General features: G+C 46.7%; 1 protein-coding gene across 1 annotated transcript in view; it reads left to right on the forward strand.

Moving 5' to 3' along the window:
• The window catches only part of C7 (complement C7), a 112,819-nt gene that overhangs the window by 43,035 nt on the left and 52,422 nt on the right, over window positions 1-17,362 (forward strand). Inside the window, exons 11-12 of the mRNA XM_069745906.1 lie at window positions 3,902-4,130; window positions 4,499-4,676. Coding sequence (XP_069602007.1) covers window positions 3,902-4,130; window positions 4,499-4,676 — 407 coding nt within the window. The remainder of the gene's footprint in view (window positions 1-3,901; window positions 4,131-4,498; window positions 4,677-17,362) is intronic.

Here is a 17,362-nt window from a genome sequence, read left to right on the forward strand (position 1 = left end):
ATCCGGAAATCCAAAATTCCGCCCACAGTGGTCAGCTAAAACATATATAAAATAGACTTTAAAAATGGTGCAAATGGACAGATAAAACATAGCACAAAAAAAGCGCAAAGCACTAAAAAAAAAAAAAGAAGTTCAGCTCACAGAGCATTGTCTACACTGGATACATTGTATCTACTCATACTGACACATATACGAGGCGCTAATTCTTTCCTCCTATACTCGGATGAGAAGAGGACAGGCGGTGTCAACGGTTATTGCCCCTGAATGGAAACAAGAGCGTTCTCATTCACTGACAGCAAGCAGAGATCTTGAACATGGTGAGGAGCTGAATTGTATAAGTCGAATTTTGTTTTTCATTTTTGTTATTTGATTAGAAAATTTATTGAAACCATAAAAAGAAAAGGAGCCGTTCTTCTAGCATGCGGCAGATGACAGCGCCATTTATCACGCCGCGCATTTCCAGACGCTTCAACACCTTTTGCATTAGGGAATATGGGAGAAGAAAAGTAATTAGAGATCTGACAGGAATCGCACTGACCTTTCTGCATGATCAATGGCTTTGCTTGAAATATGGTTATCAATGTGATTTGTCATTCCGCTCACGTCGCGGCCGCGCTGCTCGCTTGCTGTCCGCTGTCTGATGTCAGCAATGTGGTGTGGGCCGGGATGCAGGATGGCCGAGGACAGAAGACGTCCAGGATGAGTCAGTAGAGAGAATATACGTGAAATGTACAGTATATACTGACACAGGGTCACTAACCTGGCATAGAGGACAAGAGAAACCGCAATCACACAGCCCAAACTTTATACAACACATAGTTTAAACATTTTGTTGTCTTAGGCTGGTTTCACATTTGCGTTTTTTGCTGCTGCGTTTTAGCGCAAAAAAACGCATGCGTTTTTTTCTGTACTTAACATTAAAAACGCATGCTTTTTTTGCATGCGTTTTGCCGCGTTTTGACGACGCATGCGTCGTTTCTATGCTTGCATTTTGTTGCGGAAATGCAACCTGTAGTAATTTCTAGAGGCTTTTTTGCGGCAAAAAAACGTATTGCTGTCTATGTAAACGCATGAGTTTTTAAGCACATGCGTTTGCTTGCATTTTTAAACGCATGCGTTTCAATAGAAAAACACAAGAATACACACTGATAAGCCACCCCCCAACCCTAACCCTAGGAATCCTAACCCTAACCCTAAGGGTTAGGATCCTAACCCTAACCCTAGGATCCCTAGGGTTAGGATCCCTAGGGTTAGGGTTAGGATCCCTAGGGTTAGGGTTAGGATCCCTAGGGTTAGGTTTAGGGTTAGGATCCCTAGGGTTAGGGTTAGGATCCCTAGGGTTAGGGTTAGGATCCCTAGGGTTACTAGGGATCCTAGCCCTAAGCCTAGGGATCCTAACCCTAACCCTAACCCTAGGCATCCTAACCCTAACCCTAGGGATCCTAGCCCTAACCCTAGCTATTTCTGTTTATAGTGGGTTTTCTAGTTGATTTTGATGATTGGCAGCTGTCACACACTTCTCATCATGCGTTTCAAAAACGCAAACGCAGGAAAAAAACTCATGTAAACGCGTCAAAACGCCGCGTTTTTTTACCACATGCAAAAACGCATGCGTCTAAAAAACATAGCGTTTGCACGCGTTTACATTTGTTTGTTTTTTTACCACCTGCGTTTGCGTTTAAAACGCTGCATTTTTAAACACAAATGTGAAACTAGCCTTACACCCAAAAAAGCAATTCAAGGTCCGACTACTACGTCTGTCCCTTCTGGGTAACTTGTGGTCCACTGCCTGTGTTCAGGTGTAATCCTTCTCTAGCAGCAGAGATATGGGAAGTAGTACAGGAAGTGGGGACAAGTCTGTGTCTCTATAGGAAGTAGGGGTGGGCTTTTGTCCCTCTACAGGAAGTAAGGTCAGGTCTCTGTCCCTCTACAGGAAGTAAGGTTGGGTCTCTGTCCCTGTCCCTCTACAGGAAGTAAGGTTGGGTCTCTGTCCCTGTCTCTCTACAGGATGTTAGGTTGGGTCTCTGTCCCTCTACAGGAAGTAAGGTCAGGTCTCTGTCCCTCTACAGGAAGTAAGGTTGGGTCTCTGTCCCTGTCCCTCTACAGGAAGTAAGGTTGGGTCTCTGTCCCTGTCTCTCTACAGGATGTTAGGTTGGGTCTCTGTCCCTCTACAGGAAGTAAGGTCAGGTATCTGTCCCTCTACAGGAAGTAAGGTCGGGTCTCTGTCCCTCTACAGGAAGTAAGGTCGGGTCTTTGAAACTCTACAGGAAGTAAGGTCAGGTCTCTGTCTCTCTAAAGTAAGTAAGGATGGGTCTCTGTCCCTGTCTCTGTACAGGAAGTAAGGTCGGGCCTCTGTCCCTCTACAGGAAGTAGGGTTGGGTCTTTGTCTCTCTACTGGAAGGCATAACAGAAAGGTAACATTCAGTTTCGAACAGGCAAGCCAATGGACAATGGCTGGTGAGGGAAATAACATTCCAGCACCTATAATGCTGGCAGATTGCTGATAAAGAGAAACCGCTCACGGGGAGGACGAATATTATGTTTGACGGCGCACCCGTTTGATATTTTTTTTGCACTATACAAGTCACAGTACAGAGCAAAATATAGAAAACTGTAAAGTTTGTAGATGAAAACAAAACCAAAGAAATGGTCTGGCGCATGTATCGGTATAAGTGCAAAACCTAGGATAAAAAGTATGAATAAATCCCCTGCAGTATGTGAGTAGTAATAGTACATGTAAAGAACATTGGGGACTTGATTGACACTTTTTAAAGTGGAATACATTTTTTTTACACTACACAGAAAAGAAAAAGTCCCGCGTCTTGTCTGATTAGTTGCTGTGGGCAAGAATGTTTTTATTTTAGGCAGTTTTGATGAATATGCCGGAAGGGACGCTGCAATCATGGTGTGCCGACATTAACCCCTGCAGTGCTGGATAAAGCTCTACGAGAAGTAGAATAAAGCTACTGACATCCCCCCAAAGGGGACCAGAGGAGGCAAGAAGCTGCCATCTATCCGTCTGCTGAGAATTGGCTCCTTTTACGAGGCATCTCCATCACTCTCTTCTTCTTCTTGTCACGATAAAGAATAGTGCTGGGTGGATTATGATATCAAGCCAGGGTATCACTACCAAACCAGGGTGGTCCCAAGATGTCATCTCCAGCCACCCTCAGTCTTTCTTGTCCCATGAGGAACGCCAAGAGAGATGAAAAGCAGCCGGGGTCTCTTCCTCTAGGAAGGTCTTTGACATTCTCAGGGTTGTGGGAGCTCAGATGACAAATGCACAGAATTTGCAGAATTTTGAAAGCGGCTCCTGATGGAGTAGAGAAAACCACGTTAAGTTACCAAACTTCTTTTCTAGACTTACTCAGAAATATTCCCTAGGTAGAGATGCTATTTTTGTCCACCTGACAGAGAAGGATAAGCCAAGGATGTAAATGTTTCTGATGCATCTTAGTAACCTACTGAGATACTACAGTGTTCTCTGGTAAAGACGAATACAAGAGCAGACAATGAATTATGTTCTTAACTGTTATAGAAAAATAATACATACAGTATATATATAACATCTTAAAGGGGAAGGTAAATCTCTTCACTGGCTCCCATTCCCTCAGCGTATCCAGTTCAAACTACTAACACTGACCTACAAAGCCATCCACAACCTGTCTCCTCCGAACTAATCTCACAATATTTTCCCAGTCCTCTGAAGACCTCCTTCTCTCCTCCACACTTATTTGTTCCAGAAACAGCGCCTCACCTGGTTACGTGTGGTATTTCAGCTCAACCTCATTTATTTCAATGGAAAAGAGCTGTAATTCCACATACAACCCACGGACAGGTGTGGTGCTGTTTCTAGTCATGTAAATGTAGTCTTTTTTCTTATTTTTTTTTTTTTTTTTAGCTCACTCCATTATATGAGCTGGTAAAAGAAGTGCCTTGTTACTCGGTGAAAAGACTGTACCTGAAACGAGCCATAGAGGAGTATATGAACGAGGACAGTTCGTGTCGGTGTAAGCCGTGCCAGAACAATGGGCTGCCGGTGGTCGAGGGTACAACGTGCACCTGCCACTGTAGGCCGTACACATTTGGCACTGCCTGCGAAAAGGGCATCCTGGCCCCGGACGATCCCGGTAAGAGTCACAATGACATGAGATCTGGATCTTTCTTTCTTTTTTTTGTGCTTTTATCTTGTGAGACACTGCGCCCAGTGGCAGCACCTGGTATTACAGCTCAGTCCAATTCTGAGCTGCATTACCAGGTGCAGCCACTACCAAAGTGTGGCACTGTGTCTACAAACAGGTGATGGGGAGGGGGTGCTGAGAATGAAAACCCCATCCAATCTAATACTGATGGCCTCTGTGAGACTTTCTGATTTACACTTTATGCAGAAGTTGCAAAATATAAATCCCACATGTGTTATATGATAGGTGACCTATGAAGAGTATTCATCTATGGGTGTCACCACTATCGATCACTCATGTCTCTCTTTTTCTACCAGGCGTTATCGATGGTAACTGGGGCTGCTGGACGTCCTGGAGCGCCTGTGCTGGGAGCGCGGGGAGGCGGGTGAGGAGCCGGGTCTGTAATAACCCTTCCCCTGGCGCTGGAGGGAAGCACTGCACCGGGGACTCAATAGAAAGCCAGAAATGTGAAGAGGACGACTTACAGGATTTACGGTTTGTCTCTTCCATGTCCTATTACTGGTCTGCAAAATCTGCCTGTGTAACTCATTGCCAGACCCAACTCTACTGAAAGAGACTGCAGAGGAGAGGGAGACTGCAGGAGAAGAAAGAGACTGCATGCGGGGACTACACAGGAGGAGGAGACTGCACACAGTGACTGTACAGGGGGATGAGACTGCACACAGTGACTGTACAGGGGGATGAGACTGCACACAGGGACTGCGCACAATGACTGCACAGGAGGAGACTGCACACACTGACTGTATGAGAGAAAAGACTGCATACAGGGACATCTGAGAAGGAAGAGACTGTCTACAGGGACCAAACAGGAGGAGACTGCACACAGGCACTGCACAGGAGGAAGAGACTGCACCCAGACACTGCACAGGAGGAGGAGATTGCACACAGTGACTGCCCAGGAGGAGGAGATTGCACACAGTGACTGCCCAGGAGGAGGAGATTGCATGGTGAGATCCGAGGAGCATGTATCTTTTAAATTTTTGAATTAAAAAGTTTGCGTTTTCTCTACATGAAGCTGGAACATTTGCTTTTTCTTTCATGCATTAGAATTCAGCCCCCTGTAGTCTGATACTCTTAAATTAAATCCTGAATGACCAATTGCCTCCAGAAATCACATAATTAGTATATTGAGTCCACCTGGGTGAATAGAAGTACAAGTGTTCTATAAAGGCCTCAGAGGTTTGTGTGAAAACATTAGGGATCAAACACCATCATGAAAACCAAGGAGCTCACCAGACAGGTCAGGGATAATGTTGTGGAGAAGAGTAAAGCCAGGTTAGGTTATAAAAAAAAAAACATCTCGTGGAGCACTGCTCAATCCATCGTCCAAAAATGGAAGGAGTATGCCACAACTGCAAACCTACCACCAAGACATGGCCGTCCACCTAAACTGACATCCCAAGCAAGGAAAACACTAATTAGAGATGAAGCCAAGAGGTCCATGGTCATGGAGGAGCTGCAGAGATCCACAGCTCAGGGTAAAGAGAACCTGTCCACAGGACATCTATTAGTCCTGCACTCCACAAATCTGACCTTTTATGGAGGAGTGGCAAGAAAAAAGAATTTTTTTTTCAGTTTGCACACAACCTTGTAGGGGACACGTCAATCATGTGGAAGAAGGAGCTCGGGTCAGATGAGACCAAAGGAGAAGGATGATTTTTTTTTAACTAAATTCAAATTGCAACGTGTGATGGAAAACTAACACTGCACATCACCCTGAAAATACCATCCCTATCATCACACATGGTGGTGCCAACATCCCGCTGTGGGGAGGCTTTTCTTCAGCAGGGGCAGGGAAGCTGGTCAGAGGTGATAGGGAGATGGATGGCGCTAAATACGCAATTATGGAAGAAAACCTATTAGAAGCTGCAAAAGACTTGAGACTGTGGTGGTTCACCTTCCAGCCCCAAAAGACAATAACCCCAAACATCCTGCCAGAGCTACAATGGAGGGTTAAGATTAGAGTATATTCATGTGTGTGACCAGCTCAGTCACCGCCCAGACCCAAAATTCCAGAGAATCTGTGTCTTGAAGATGTGAAAATTGCTGATCGCACTCGTCTCCATCCAATCTCACTGAGCGAGAGAGAGTGTGCAAAGAAGGGGCAAAATGTCACCTATAGATGTGCAAAGTTGGTAGAGACAGACACCAGCAGTAACTGCAGAGTAAGGGGGTCCTACGGAGTACTGACACAGTGGACTGAATACAAATGCACCTCACAGTGTTCAGAGTTATATTTGTAAAATTTTTAGAAGACCTCGTATCATTTCCATTACACATCACAGATACTTGTCACTTTGTGCCGGTATCACATAAAGTTCCAATAAAATACATTTATGTCCGTGAGTGTAACATGAAAAACTGTGGAAAACAAATTGAATACTTTTCAAGGCACTGTATGTATGTATACAAGTCTCTCATCCTGACCTCAGCTTATATCTCTGCTGAAGACAGCGGTGTATGTGAGCGTGTGGTGTACACTGTGTGAAAAGTTCAGATGTGAGACTACGGTCGCTGCAGATGGAAACTTTCAGCAGCGACTGACCGGGGCCATGTAACATAGTAACATAGTAACATAGTTAGTAAGGCCGAAAAAAGACATTTGTCCATCCAGTTCAGCCTATATTCCATCATAATAAATACCCAGATCTACGTCCTTCTACAGAACCTAATAATTGTATGATACAATATTGTTCTGCTCCAGAAAGACATCCAGGCCTCTCTTGAACCCCTCGACTGAGTTCGCCATCACCACCTCCTCAGGCAAGCAATTCCAGATTCTCACTGCCCTAACAGTAAAGAATCCTCTTCTATGTTGGTGGAAAAACCTTCTCTCCTCCAGACGCAAAGAATGCCCCCTTGTGCCCGTCACCTTCCTTGGTATAAACAGATCCTCAGCGAGATATTTGTATTGTCCCCTTATATACTTATACATGGTTATTAGATCGCCCCTCAGTCGTCTTTTTTCTAGACTAAATAATCCTAATTTCGCTAATCTATCTGGGTATTGTAGTTCTCCCATCCCCTTTATTAATTTTGTTGCCCTCCTTTGTACTCTCTCTAGTTCCATTATATCCTTCCTGAGCACCGGTGCCCAAAACTGGACACAGTACTCCATGTGCGGTCTAACTAGGGATTTGTACAGAGGCAGTATAATGCTCTCATCATGTGTATCCAGACCTCTTTTAATGCACCCCATGATCCTGTTTGCCTTGGCAGCTGCTGCCTGGCACTGGCTGCTCCAGGTAAGTTTATCATTAACTAGGATCCCCAAGTCCTTCTCCCTGTCAGATTTACCCAGTGGTTTCCCGTTCAGTGTGTAATGGTGATATTGATTCCTTCTTCCCATGTGTATAACCTTACATTTATCATTGTTAAACCTCATCTGCCACCTTTCAGCCCAAGTTTCCAACTTATCCAGATCCATCTGTAGCAGAATACTATCTTCTCTTGTATTAACTGCTTTACATAGTTTTGTATCATCTGCAAATATCGATATTTTACTGTGTAAACCTTCTACCAGATCATTAATGAATATGTTGAAGAGAACAGGTCCCAATACTGACCCCTGCGGTACCCCACTGGTCACAGCGACCCAGTTAGAGACTATACCATTTATAACCACCCTCTGCTTTCTATCACTAAGCCAGTTACTAACCCATTTACACACATTTTCCCCCAGACCAAGCATTCTCATTTTGTGTACCAACCTCTTGTGCGGCACGGTATCAAACGCTTTGGAAAAATCGAGATATACCACGTCCAATGACTCACCGTGGTCCAGTCTATAGCTTACCTCTTCATAAAAACTGATTAGATTGGTTTGACAGGAGCGATTTCTCATAAACCCATGCTGATATGGAGTTAAACAGTTATTCTCATTGAGATAATCCAGAATAACATCCCTCAGAAACCCTTCAAATATTTTACCAACAATAGAGGTTAGACTTACTGGCCTATAATTTCCAGGTTCACTTTTAGAGCCCTTTTTGAATATTGGCACCACATTTGCTATGCGCCAGTCCTGCGGAACAGACCCTGTCGCTATAGAGTCACTAAAAATAAGAAATAATGGTTTATCTATTACATTACTTAGTTCTCTTAGTACTCGTGGGTGTATGCCATCCGGACCCGGAGATTTATCTATTTTAATCTTATTTAGCCGGTTTCGCACCTCTTCTTGGGTTAGATTGGTGACCCTTAATATAGGGTTTTCATTGTTTCTTGGGATTTCACCTAGCATTTCATTTTCCACCGTGAATACCGTGGAGAAGAAGGTGTTTAATATGTTAGCTTTTTCCTCGTCATCTACAACCATTCTTTCCTCACTATTTTTTAAGGGGCCTACATTTTCAGTTTTTATTCTTTTACTATTGATATAGTTGAAGAACAGTTTGGGATTAGTTTTACTCTCCTTAGCAATGTGCTTCTCTGTTTCCTTTTTGGCAGCTTTAATTAGTTTTTTAGATAAAGTATTTTTCTCCCTATAGTTTTTTAGAGCTTCAATGGTGCCATCCCAGAGTTCAGCACCTGTTCACACTCGGTCTATGTTTGGATGTGCAGGTCAGGTTTTTGAAATGTGTTCTCTGGCCTTCTGATCGTGCACTCCCGCCTCCTAGCCACAGGTGTTTTAATTATAGTAGGTCTAATACCCCTCCACAGAGAGTGAGAATTTGAGTCCAAGAAGAGGTTTCACATGTACCCGTTCAGATGGAGACGTTTATTCTCAATGAGGTAGGTCAAGCGTAGGACCTCGTATAAGACAGATGCCGTAAAGTGGCTACGAGGTACACATAAATATGGCCATTTTTATGCGCTAAAAGCTCTCATTTTTCATATTTCTAGTGCAGTAATGCAGTTCAAATTTCGTGTTTTCAAGTTTGCATGTTTTGGCGCTGCAGTGTGCTGCCCTTTTTACTTAACTATATACGAGTTGGCGACTCTGGGTTCAGCACCTGTTCACACTCGGTCTATGTTTGGATGTGCAGGTCAGGTTTTTGAAATGTGTTCTCTGGCCTTCTGATCGTGCACTCCCGCCTCCTAGCCACAGGTGTTTTAATTATAGTAGGTCTAATACCCCTCCACAGAGAGTGAGAATTTGAGTCCAAGAAGAGGTTTCACATGTACCCGTTCAGATGGAGACGTTTATTCTCAATGAGGTAGGTCAAGCGTAGGACCTCGTATAAGACAGATGCCGTAAAGTGGCTACGAGGTACACATAAATATGGCCATTTTTATGCGCTAAAAGCTCTCATTTTTCATATTTCTAGTGCAGTAATGCAGTTCAAATTTCGTGTTTTCAAGTTTGCATGTTTTGGCGCTGCAGTGTGCTGCCCTTTTTACTTAACTATATACGAGTTGGCGACTCTGGGTTCAGCACCTGTTCACACTCGGTCTATGTTTGGATGTGCAGGTCAGGTTTTTGAAATGTGTTCTCTGGCCTTCTGATCGTGCACTCCCGCCTCCTAGCCACAGGTGTTTTAATTATAGTAGGTCTAATACCCCTCCACAGAGTGAGAATTTGTGTTATGTTTGCTAATGACAGGTGTTATGAAGGCAATCCAGAAACACAGTGTGCTTAGCGATCAGAGCGCACACAGTGATCTGACAAATACCCAAAAATACAAGAACGAGCTCTGAGACGTGGAAACTCTGTAGACTGCACACCTGATCCTATCCTAAACACAACTAAAAGCGGCTGTGGATTGCGCCTAACAACTACCTAGGCAACTCGGCACAGCCTAAGAAACTAGCTAGCCTGAAGATAGAAAAATAGGCCTGACTTGCCCCAGAGAAATTCCCCAAAGGAAAAGGCAGCCCCCCACATATAATGACTGTGAGTAAGATGAAAAGACAAAACGTAGGGATGAAATAGATTCAGCAAAGTGGGGCCCGATATTCTAGGACAGAGCGAGGACAGTAAAGCGAACTTTGCAGTCTACAAAAAACCCTAAAGCAAAACCACGCAAAGGGGGCAAAAAAAACCCACCGTGCCGAACTAACGGCACGGCGGTACACCCTTTGCGTCTCAGAGCTTCCAGCAAAACAAAAGACAAGCTGGACAGAAAAAAAGCAACAAAAAAGCAAAAAGCACTTAGCTATACAGAGCAGCAGGTCACAGGAACAATCAGGAGAAGCTCAGATCCAACACTGAAACATTGACAAGGAGCAAGGATAGCAGCATCCAGGGCTGCCACTAGAAATTTCGGGGCCCCATACTGGCAAAATTTTCGGGGCCCCCTTGAGACTCCGCCCAGGCTCCACCCCAGCCCCGCCTCCAGGCTCCACCCCTCGAACTGTCCACAGTCCCACCGCCATCTCTTGGAAAATCTCCACTTCTCACCTATCACACATTAACAGTTCCCATCACCAGATCACACATATAGCCAGCAGCTTTTGTTTTGGCCAAAAGATTTTTTAAGCCGCCACCAGAACACGGTAGACACTTTTGGCCGTGCCCTACTCTACTGTAGCCCATGTGTTCCTGTTTCCATAATTGTTCTCTTGTGTTTACAAGACTGGGGAGTTCCACCACTCCTCTTGGGCTATCTGCACAAAAGCTGTTCTACCCTGTATGCACACATGGATTTTTCCTCTCTGAACCCTGTTCACACAGGTTATATACAGATGATCAGGTTTTTAAATACATCAGATAGGGATTGCATACATTAGTTAGGACTGCTCTGATAAGGGTATACCGTGAAGATTGGTAGAGCAGCTTAGTATACATTTTTTGCAAAAAACGTATCAACCAAATACCCTGTTTTTTACATCTTTTACTAGCACTTGCGGATTACTGCAACATTTTTTCAAACTGAGTGTTTTTGGTTTTACTATTCTCTTTTGTGTCTTCTTCTTCTTCCTACTCTACTGTAACCTACTAAATATTTGTTAAAATATGCAATACAATTTAGGTATATTTTTATTTATTTTTCAATTTTTAAAGTGACCTATAATACTACATACAAGGAACAAATACCACAGCACTATGACCAGATGACATATTACCACCACAGTGACCGAATAATATCAAACACAAGGAACAAATACCACAACACCATGACCAGACCGCATATTACCACCACATAGTGACTGAATACTACAATACTGATCAGTAATAAAAAAAAAAAAAACACAATACTATCACCATCAGTGCCATTATACACAGGAGATCTGTAATTAGTAAGCAGTGTCTACAGGTAATACAGTGATCACCGGTGACATTATACACAGGAGCTCTGTATATAGTATACAGTGTATAGTGTCAGTGTATAGTTAACACTGACTCACCAGTGACGTCTCTAGGTGAAGTCCTTCATCTTTCATCCAGCACAGACCGCCATCATTTCTTCCAGCCAGCCAGGACTCGTCTCTGCAGAAATAACACAGTTATCTTGAGTTCCACTTGCAGAATACATTACTTAATTTTCACAGCCTCTACATTACACCACATAAAGAAGGTGACATAGTATCACTCTGCACAGTAACAGGACCTCCCCCCATTTAAAACAGTATACTCAAAAAATAAAATAAATACATCACTGCAATAATAATATCCCTTAATTAGCCCCTATGGTAATATTCGCCATCCTAGCCCCCGTGTGTCTCATTGCAGGCTCCAGCCATATGTTCTCCCATCCTGCCCTCATGAGTATCCATTCTGCCCCATATGATCTCCCCATCCTGCCCCATCTGTCTCCATCGTATCAATCCTGCCCCCTCTGCGTCCAGCGCACTCTGCCCCCTCTGCGTCCAGCGCACTCTGCCCCCTCTGCGTCCAGCGCACTCTGCCCCCTCTGCGTCCAGCGCACTCTGCCCCCTCTGCGTCCAGCGCACTCTGCCCCCTCTGCGTCCAGCGCACTCTGCCCCCTCTGCGTCCAGCCCACTCTGCCCCCTCTGCGTCCAGCACACTCTGCCCCCTCTGCGTCCAGCACACTCTGCCCCCTCTGCGTCCAGCACACTCTGCCCCCTCTGCGTCCAGCACACTCTGCCCCCTCTGCGTCCAGCACACTCTGCCCCCTCTGCGTCCAGCACACTCTGCCCCCTCTGCGTCCAGCACACTCTGCCCCCTCTGCGTCCAGCACACTCTGCCCCCTCTGCGTCCAGCACACTCTGCCCCCTCTGCGTCCAGCGCACTCTGCCCCCTCTGCGTCCAGCGCACTCTGCCCCCTCTGCGTCCAGCGCACTCTGCCCCCTCTGCGTCCAGCGCACTCTGCCCCCTCTGCGTCCAGCGCACTCTGCCCCCTCTGCGTCCAGCGCACTCTGCCCCCTCTGCGTCCAGCGCACTCTGCCCCCTCTGCGTCCAGCGCACTCTGCCCCCTCTGCGTCCAGCGCACTCTGCCCCCTCTGCGTCCAGCGCACTCTGCCCCCTCTGCGTCCAGCGCACTCTGCCCCCTCTGCGTCCAGCGCACTCTGCCCCCTCTGCGTCCAGCGCACTCTGCCCCCTCTGCGTCCAGCGCACTCTGCCCCCTCTGCGTCCAGCGCACTCTGCCCCCTCTGCGTCCAGCGCACTCTGCCCCCTCTGCGTCCAGCGCACTCTGCCCCCTCTGCGTCCAGCGCACTCTGCCCCCTCTGCGTCCAGCGCACTCTGCCCCCTCTGCGTCCAGCTCACTCTGCCCCCTCTGCGTCCAGCACACTCTGCCCCCTCTGCGTCCAGCACACTCTGCCCCCTCTGCGTCCAGCACACTCTGCCCCCTCTGCGTCCAGCACACTCTGCCCCCTCTGCGTCCAGCACACTCTGCCCCCTCTGCGTCCAGCACACTCTGCCCCCTCTGCGTCCAGCACACTCTGCCCCAGTGTTTTCCCTGGGCCCCCGGATCGCCGCTCTCAAGAAAAAAAAAAAAAAAAGTTCTTCTTACCTGCCGCGGTCCTGCGGTGGGCGAAGTCTCCACGCAGCTGCAGCGTGCATGCACTCGCCGGCGACTGACAATGATGTCAGACGCCGGCGACATGCACGCACGGTGCGGCTGACGTCAGCGCCTGCCAGCCTCAGATTGGCTGGCGGCGCCGCGGCTGTTAACTATTGACGTGCGGGCCCGCGCCCGCATGTCAATAGCTTTAAACAGCTGCAGCGTCGGCGCTAAGGGCCCGGTTAGCCTGCGGCTGCCGGTAGGGGCCCGGTGAGCAGATAAGAGGGGGCCCGATGCGGGCCCCCTCTGCTCACCGGGCCCCATACGCCAGTCACGGCCGTCATGCCCTGATGGCGGCCCTGGCAGCATCAGGCGGAGTTAAGTAATGAAGCAGTTAACGAGCTCACCAGAACACCTGAGGGAGGAAGCTCAGAAGCTGCAGTACCACTTGTGACCACAGGAGTGAATTCAGCCACAGAATTCACAACAGTACCCCCCCTTGAGGAGGGGTCACCGAACCCTCACCAGAGCCCCCAGGCCGACCAGGATGAGCCGCATGAAAGGCACGAACAAGATCGGAAGCATGAACATCAGAGGCAAAAACCCAGGAATTATCTTCCTGAGCATAACCCTTCCATTTAACCAGATACTGGAGTTTCCGTCTAGAAACACGAGAATCCAAAATCTTCTCCACAATATACTCCAATTCCCCCTCCACCAAAACCGGGGCAGGAGGCTCAACAGATGGAACCATAGGTGCCACGTATCTCCGCAACAACGACCTATGGAATACATTATGTATGGAAAAGGAGTCTGGGAGGGTCAAACGAAAAGACACAGGATTGAGAACCTCAGAAATCCTATACGGACCAATAAAACGAGGTTTAAATTTAGGAGAGGAAACCTTCATAGGAATATGACGAGAAGATAACCAAACCAGATCCCCAACACGAAGTCGGGGACCCACACGGCGTCTGCGATTAGCGAAAAGTTGAGCTTTCTCCTGGGACAAGATCAAATTGTCCACTACCTGAGTCCAGATCTGCTGCAACCTATCCACCACAGAATCCACACCAGGACAGTCCGAAGACTCAACCTGTCCTGAAGAGAAACGAGGATGGAACCCAGAATTGCAAAAAAATGGAGAAACCAAGGTAGCCGAGCTGGCCCGATTTATTAAGGGCGAACTCAGCCAACGGCAAAAAGGACACCCAATCATCCTGGTCTGCAGAAACAAAACATCTCAGATATGTTTCCAAGGTCTGATTGGTTCGTTCGGTCTGGCCATTAGTCTGACGATGGAAAGCCGAGGAAAAGGATAGGTCAATGCCCATCCTACCACAAAAGGCTCGCCAAAACCTTGAAACAAACTGGGAACCTCTGTCAGAAACAATATTCTCAGGAATGCCATGCAACCGAACCACATGCTGAAAGAACAAAGGTACCAAATCAGAGGAGGAAGGCAATTTAGCCAAGGGCACCAGATGGACCATTTTAGAAAAGCGATCACAGACCACCCAAATGACTGACATCTTTTGAGAAACGGGAAGGTCAGAAATGAAATCCATCGAAATATGTGTCCAAGGCCTCTTTGGGACCGGCAAGGGCAAAAGCAACCCACTGGCACGAGAACAGCAGGGCTTAGCCCTAGCACAAATCCCACAGGACTGCACAAAAGTACGTACATCCCTTGACAGAGATGGCCACCAGAAGGATCTAGCCACTAACTCTCTGGTACCAAAGATTCCAGGATGACCAGCCAACACCGAACAATGAAGTTCAGAGAAGTTTATTAGTCCACCTATCAGGGACGAACAGTTTCTCTGCTGGACAACGATCAGGTTTATTCGCCTGAAATTTTTGCAGCACCCGCCGCAAATCAGGGGAGATGGCAGACACAATGACTCCTTCCTTGAGGATACCCGCTGGCTCAGATAAACCCGGAGAGTCGGGCACAAAACTCCTAGACAGGGCATCCGCCTTCACATTTTTAGAGCCCGGAAGGTACGAAATCACAAAGTCGAAGCGGGCAAAAAATAACGACCAACGGGCCTGTCTAGGATTCAAGCGCTTGGCAGACTCGAGATAAGTCAAGTTCTTATGATCAGTCAATACCACCACGCGATGCTTAGCTCCTTCAAGCCAATGACGCCACTCCTCGAATGCCCACTTCATGGCCAGCAACTCTCGATTGCCCACATCATAATTACGCTCAGCGGGCGAAAACTTCCTAGAAAAGAAAGCACATGGTTTCATCACTGAGCAATCAGAACCTCTCTGTGACAAAACCGCCCCTGCTCCAATCTCAGAAGCATCAACCTCGACCTGGAACGGAAGAGAAACATCTGGCTGACACAACACAGGGGCAGAACAAAAACGACGCTTCAACTCCTGAAAAGCTTCCACAGCAGCAGAAGACCAATTAACCAAATCAGCACCCTTCTTGGTCAAATCGGTCAATGGTTTGACAATGCTAGAAAAATTACAGATGAAGCGACGATAAAAATTAGCAAAGCCCAGGAACTTTTGCAGACTTTTCAGAGATGTCGGCTGAATCCAATCCTGGATGGCTTGGACCTTAACTGGATCCATCTCGATAGTAGAAGGGGTAAAGATGAACCCCAAAAATGAAACTTTCTGCACACCGAAGAGACACTTTGATCCCTTCACAAACAAAGAGTTAGCACGCAGGACCTGAAAAACCATTCTGACCTGCTTCACATGAGACTCCCAATCATCTGAGAAGATCAAAATGTCATCCAAGTAAACAATCAGGAATTTATCCAGATACTCACGGAAGATGTCATGCATAAAAGACTGAAACACAGATGGAGCATTGGCAAGTCCGAACGGCATCACTAGATACTCAAAATGACCCTCGGGCGTACTGAATGCAGTTTTCCATTCATCTCCTTGCCTGATTCTCACCAGATTATACGCACCACGAAGATCTATCTTAGTGAACCAACTAGCCCCCTTAATCCGAGCAAACAAGTCAGATAACAATGGCAAGGGATACTGAAATTTAACAGTGATCTTATTAAGAAGGTGGTAATCAATACACGGTCTCAGCGAACCATCCTTCTTGGCTACAAAGAAGAACCCTGCTCCCAGTGGTGAAGACGATGGGCGAATATGTCCCTTCTCCATGGATTCCTTCACATAACTGCGCATAGCGGCGTGTTCGGGCACGGATAAATTAAATAATCGACCTTTAGGGAATTTACTACCAGGAATCAAATTGATAGCACAATCACAATCCCTATGCGGAGGTAGAGCATCGGACTTGGGCTCTTCAAATACATCCTGATAATCAGACAAGAACTCTGGGACCTCAGAAGGGGTGGATGACGAAATCGACAAAAATGGAACATCACCATGTACCCCCTGACAACCCCAGCTGGATACCGACATGAAATTCCAATCCAATACTGGATTATGGGTTTGTAGCCATGGCAACCCCAACACGACCACATCATGCAGATTATGCAACACCAGAAAGCGAATAACTTCCTGATGTGCAGGAGCCATGCACATGGTCAGCTGGGCCCAGTATTGAGGTTTATTCTTGGCCAAAGGTGTAGCATCAATTCCTCTCAATGGAATAGGACACCGCAAAGGCTCCAAGAAAAACCCACAACGTTTAGCATAATCCAAATCCATCAGATTCAGGGCAGCGCCCGAATCCACAAACGCCATGACAGAAAACGACGACAAAGAGCATATCAAGGTAATGGGCAGAAGGAATTTGGACTGTACAGTACCAATGACGGCAGACCTAGCGGACCGCTTAGTGCGCTTAGGACAATCAGAAATAGCATGAGTGGAATCACCACAGTAGAAACACAGACCATTCAGACGTCTGTATTCCTGCCGTTCAACTCTAGTCATAGTCCTATCGCACTGCATAGGCTCAGGTTTAACCTCAGGCAGTACCGCCAAATGGTGCACAGATTTACGCTCGCGCAAGTGTCGACCGATCTGAATGGCCAAAGACAAAGACTCATTCAAACCAGCAGGCATAGGAAATCCCACCATGACATCCTTAAGAGCCTCAGAGAGACCCTTTCTGAACAAAGCTGCCAGCGCAGATTCATTCCACTGAGTGAGTACTGACCATTTCCTAAATTTCTGACAATATACTTCTATATCATCCTGACCCTGGCACAAAGCCAGCAAATTTTTCTCAGCCTGATCCACTGAATTAGGCTCATCTTACAGCAATCCGAGCGCCAGGAAAAACGCATCGACACTACTCAATGCAGGGTCTCCTGGCGCAAGAGAAAATGCCCAGTCTTGAGGGTCGCCGCG

The sequence above is a fragment of the Ranitomeya imitator genome, chromosome 1, assembly GCF_032444005.1.
Source record: "Ranitomeya imitator isolate aRanImi1 chromosome 1, aRanImi1.pri, whole genome shotgun sequence".
In the NCBI taxonomy this organism is placed as follows: domain Eukaryota; kingdom Metazoa; phylum Chordata; class Amphibia; order Anura; family Dendrobatidae; genus Ranitomeya; species Ranitomeya imitator.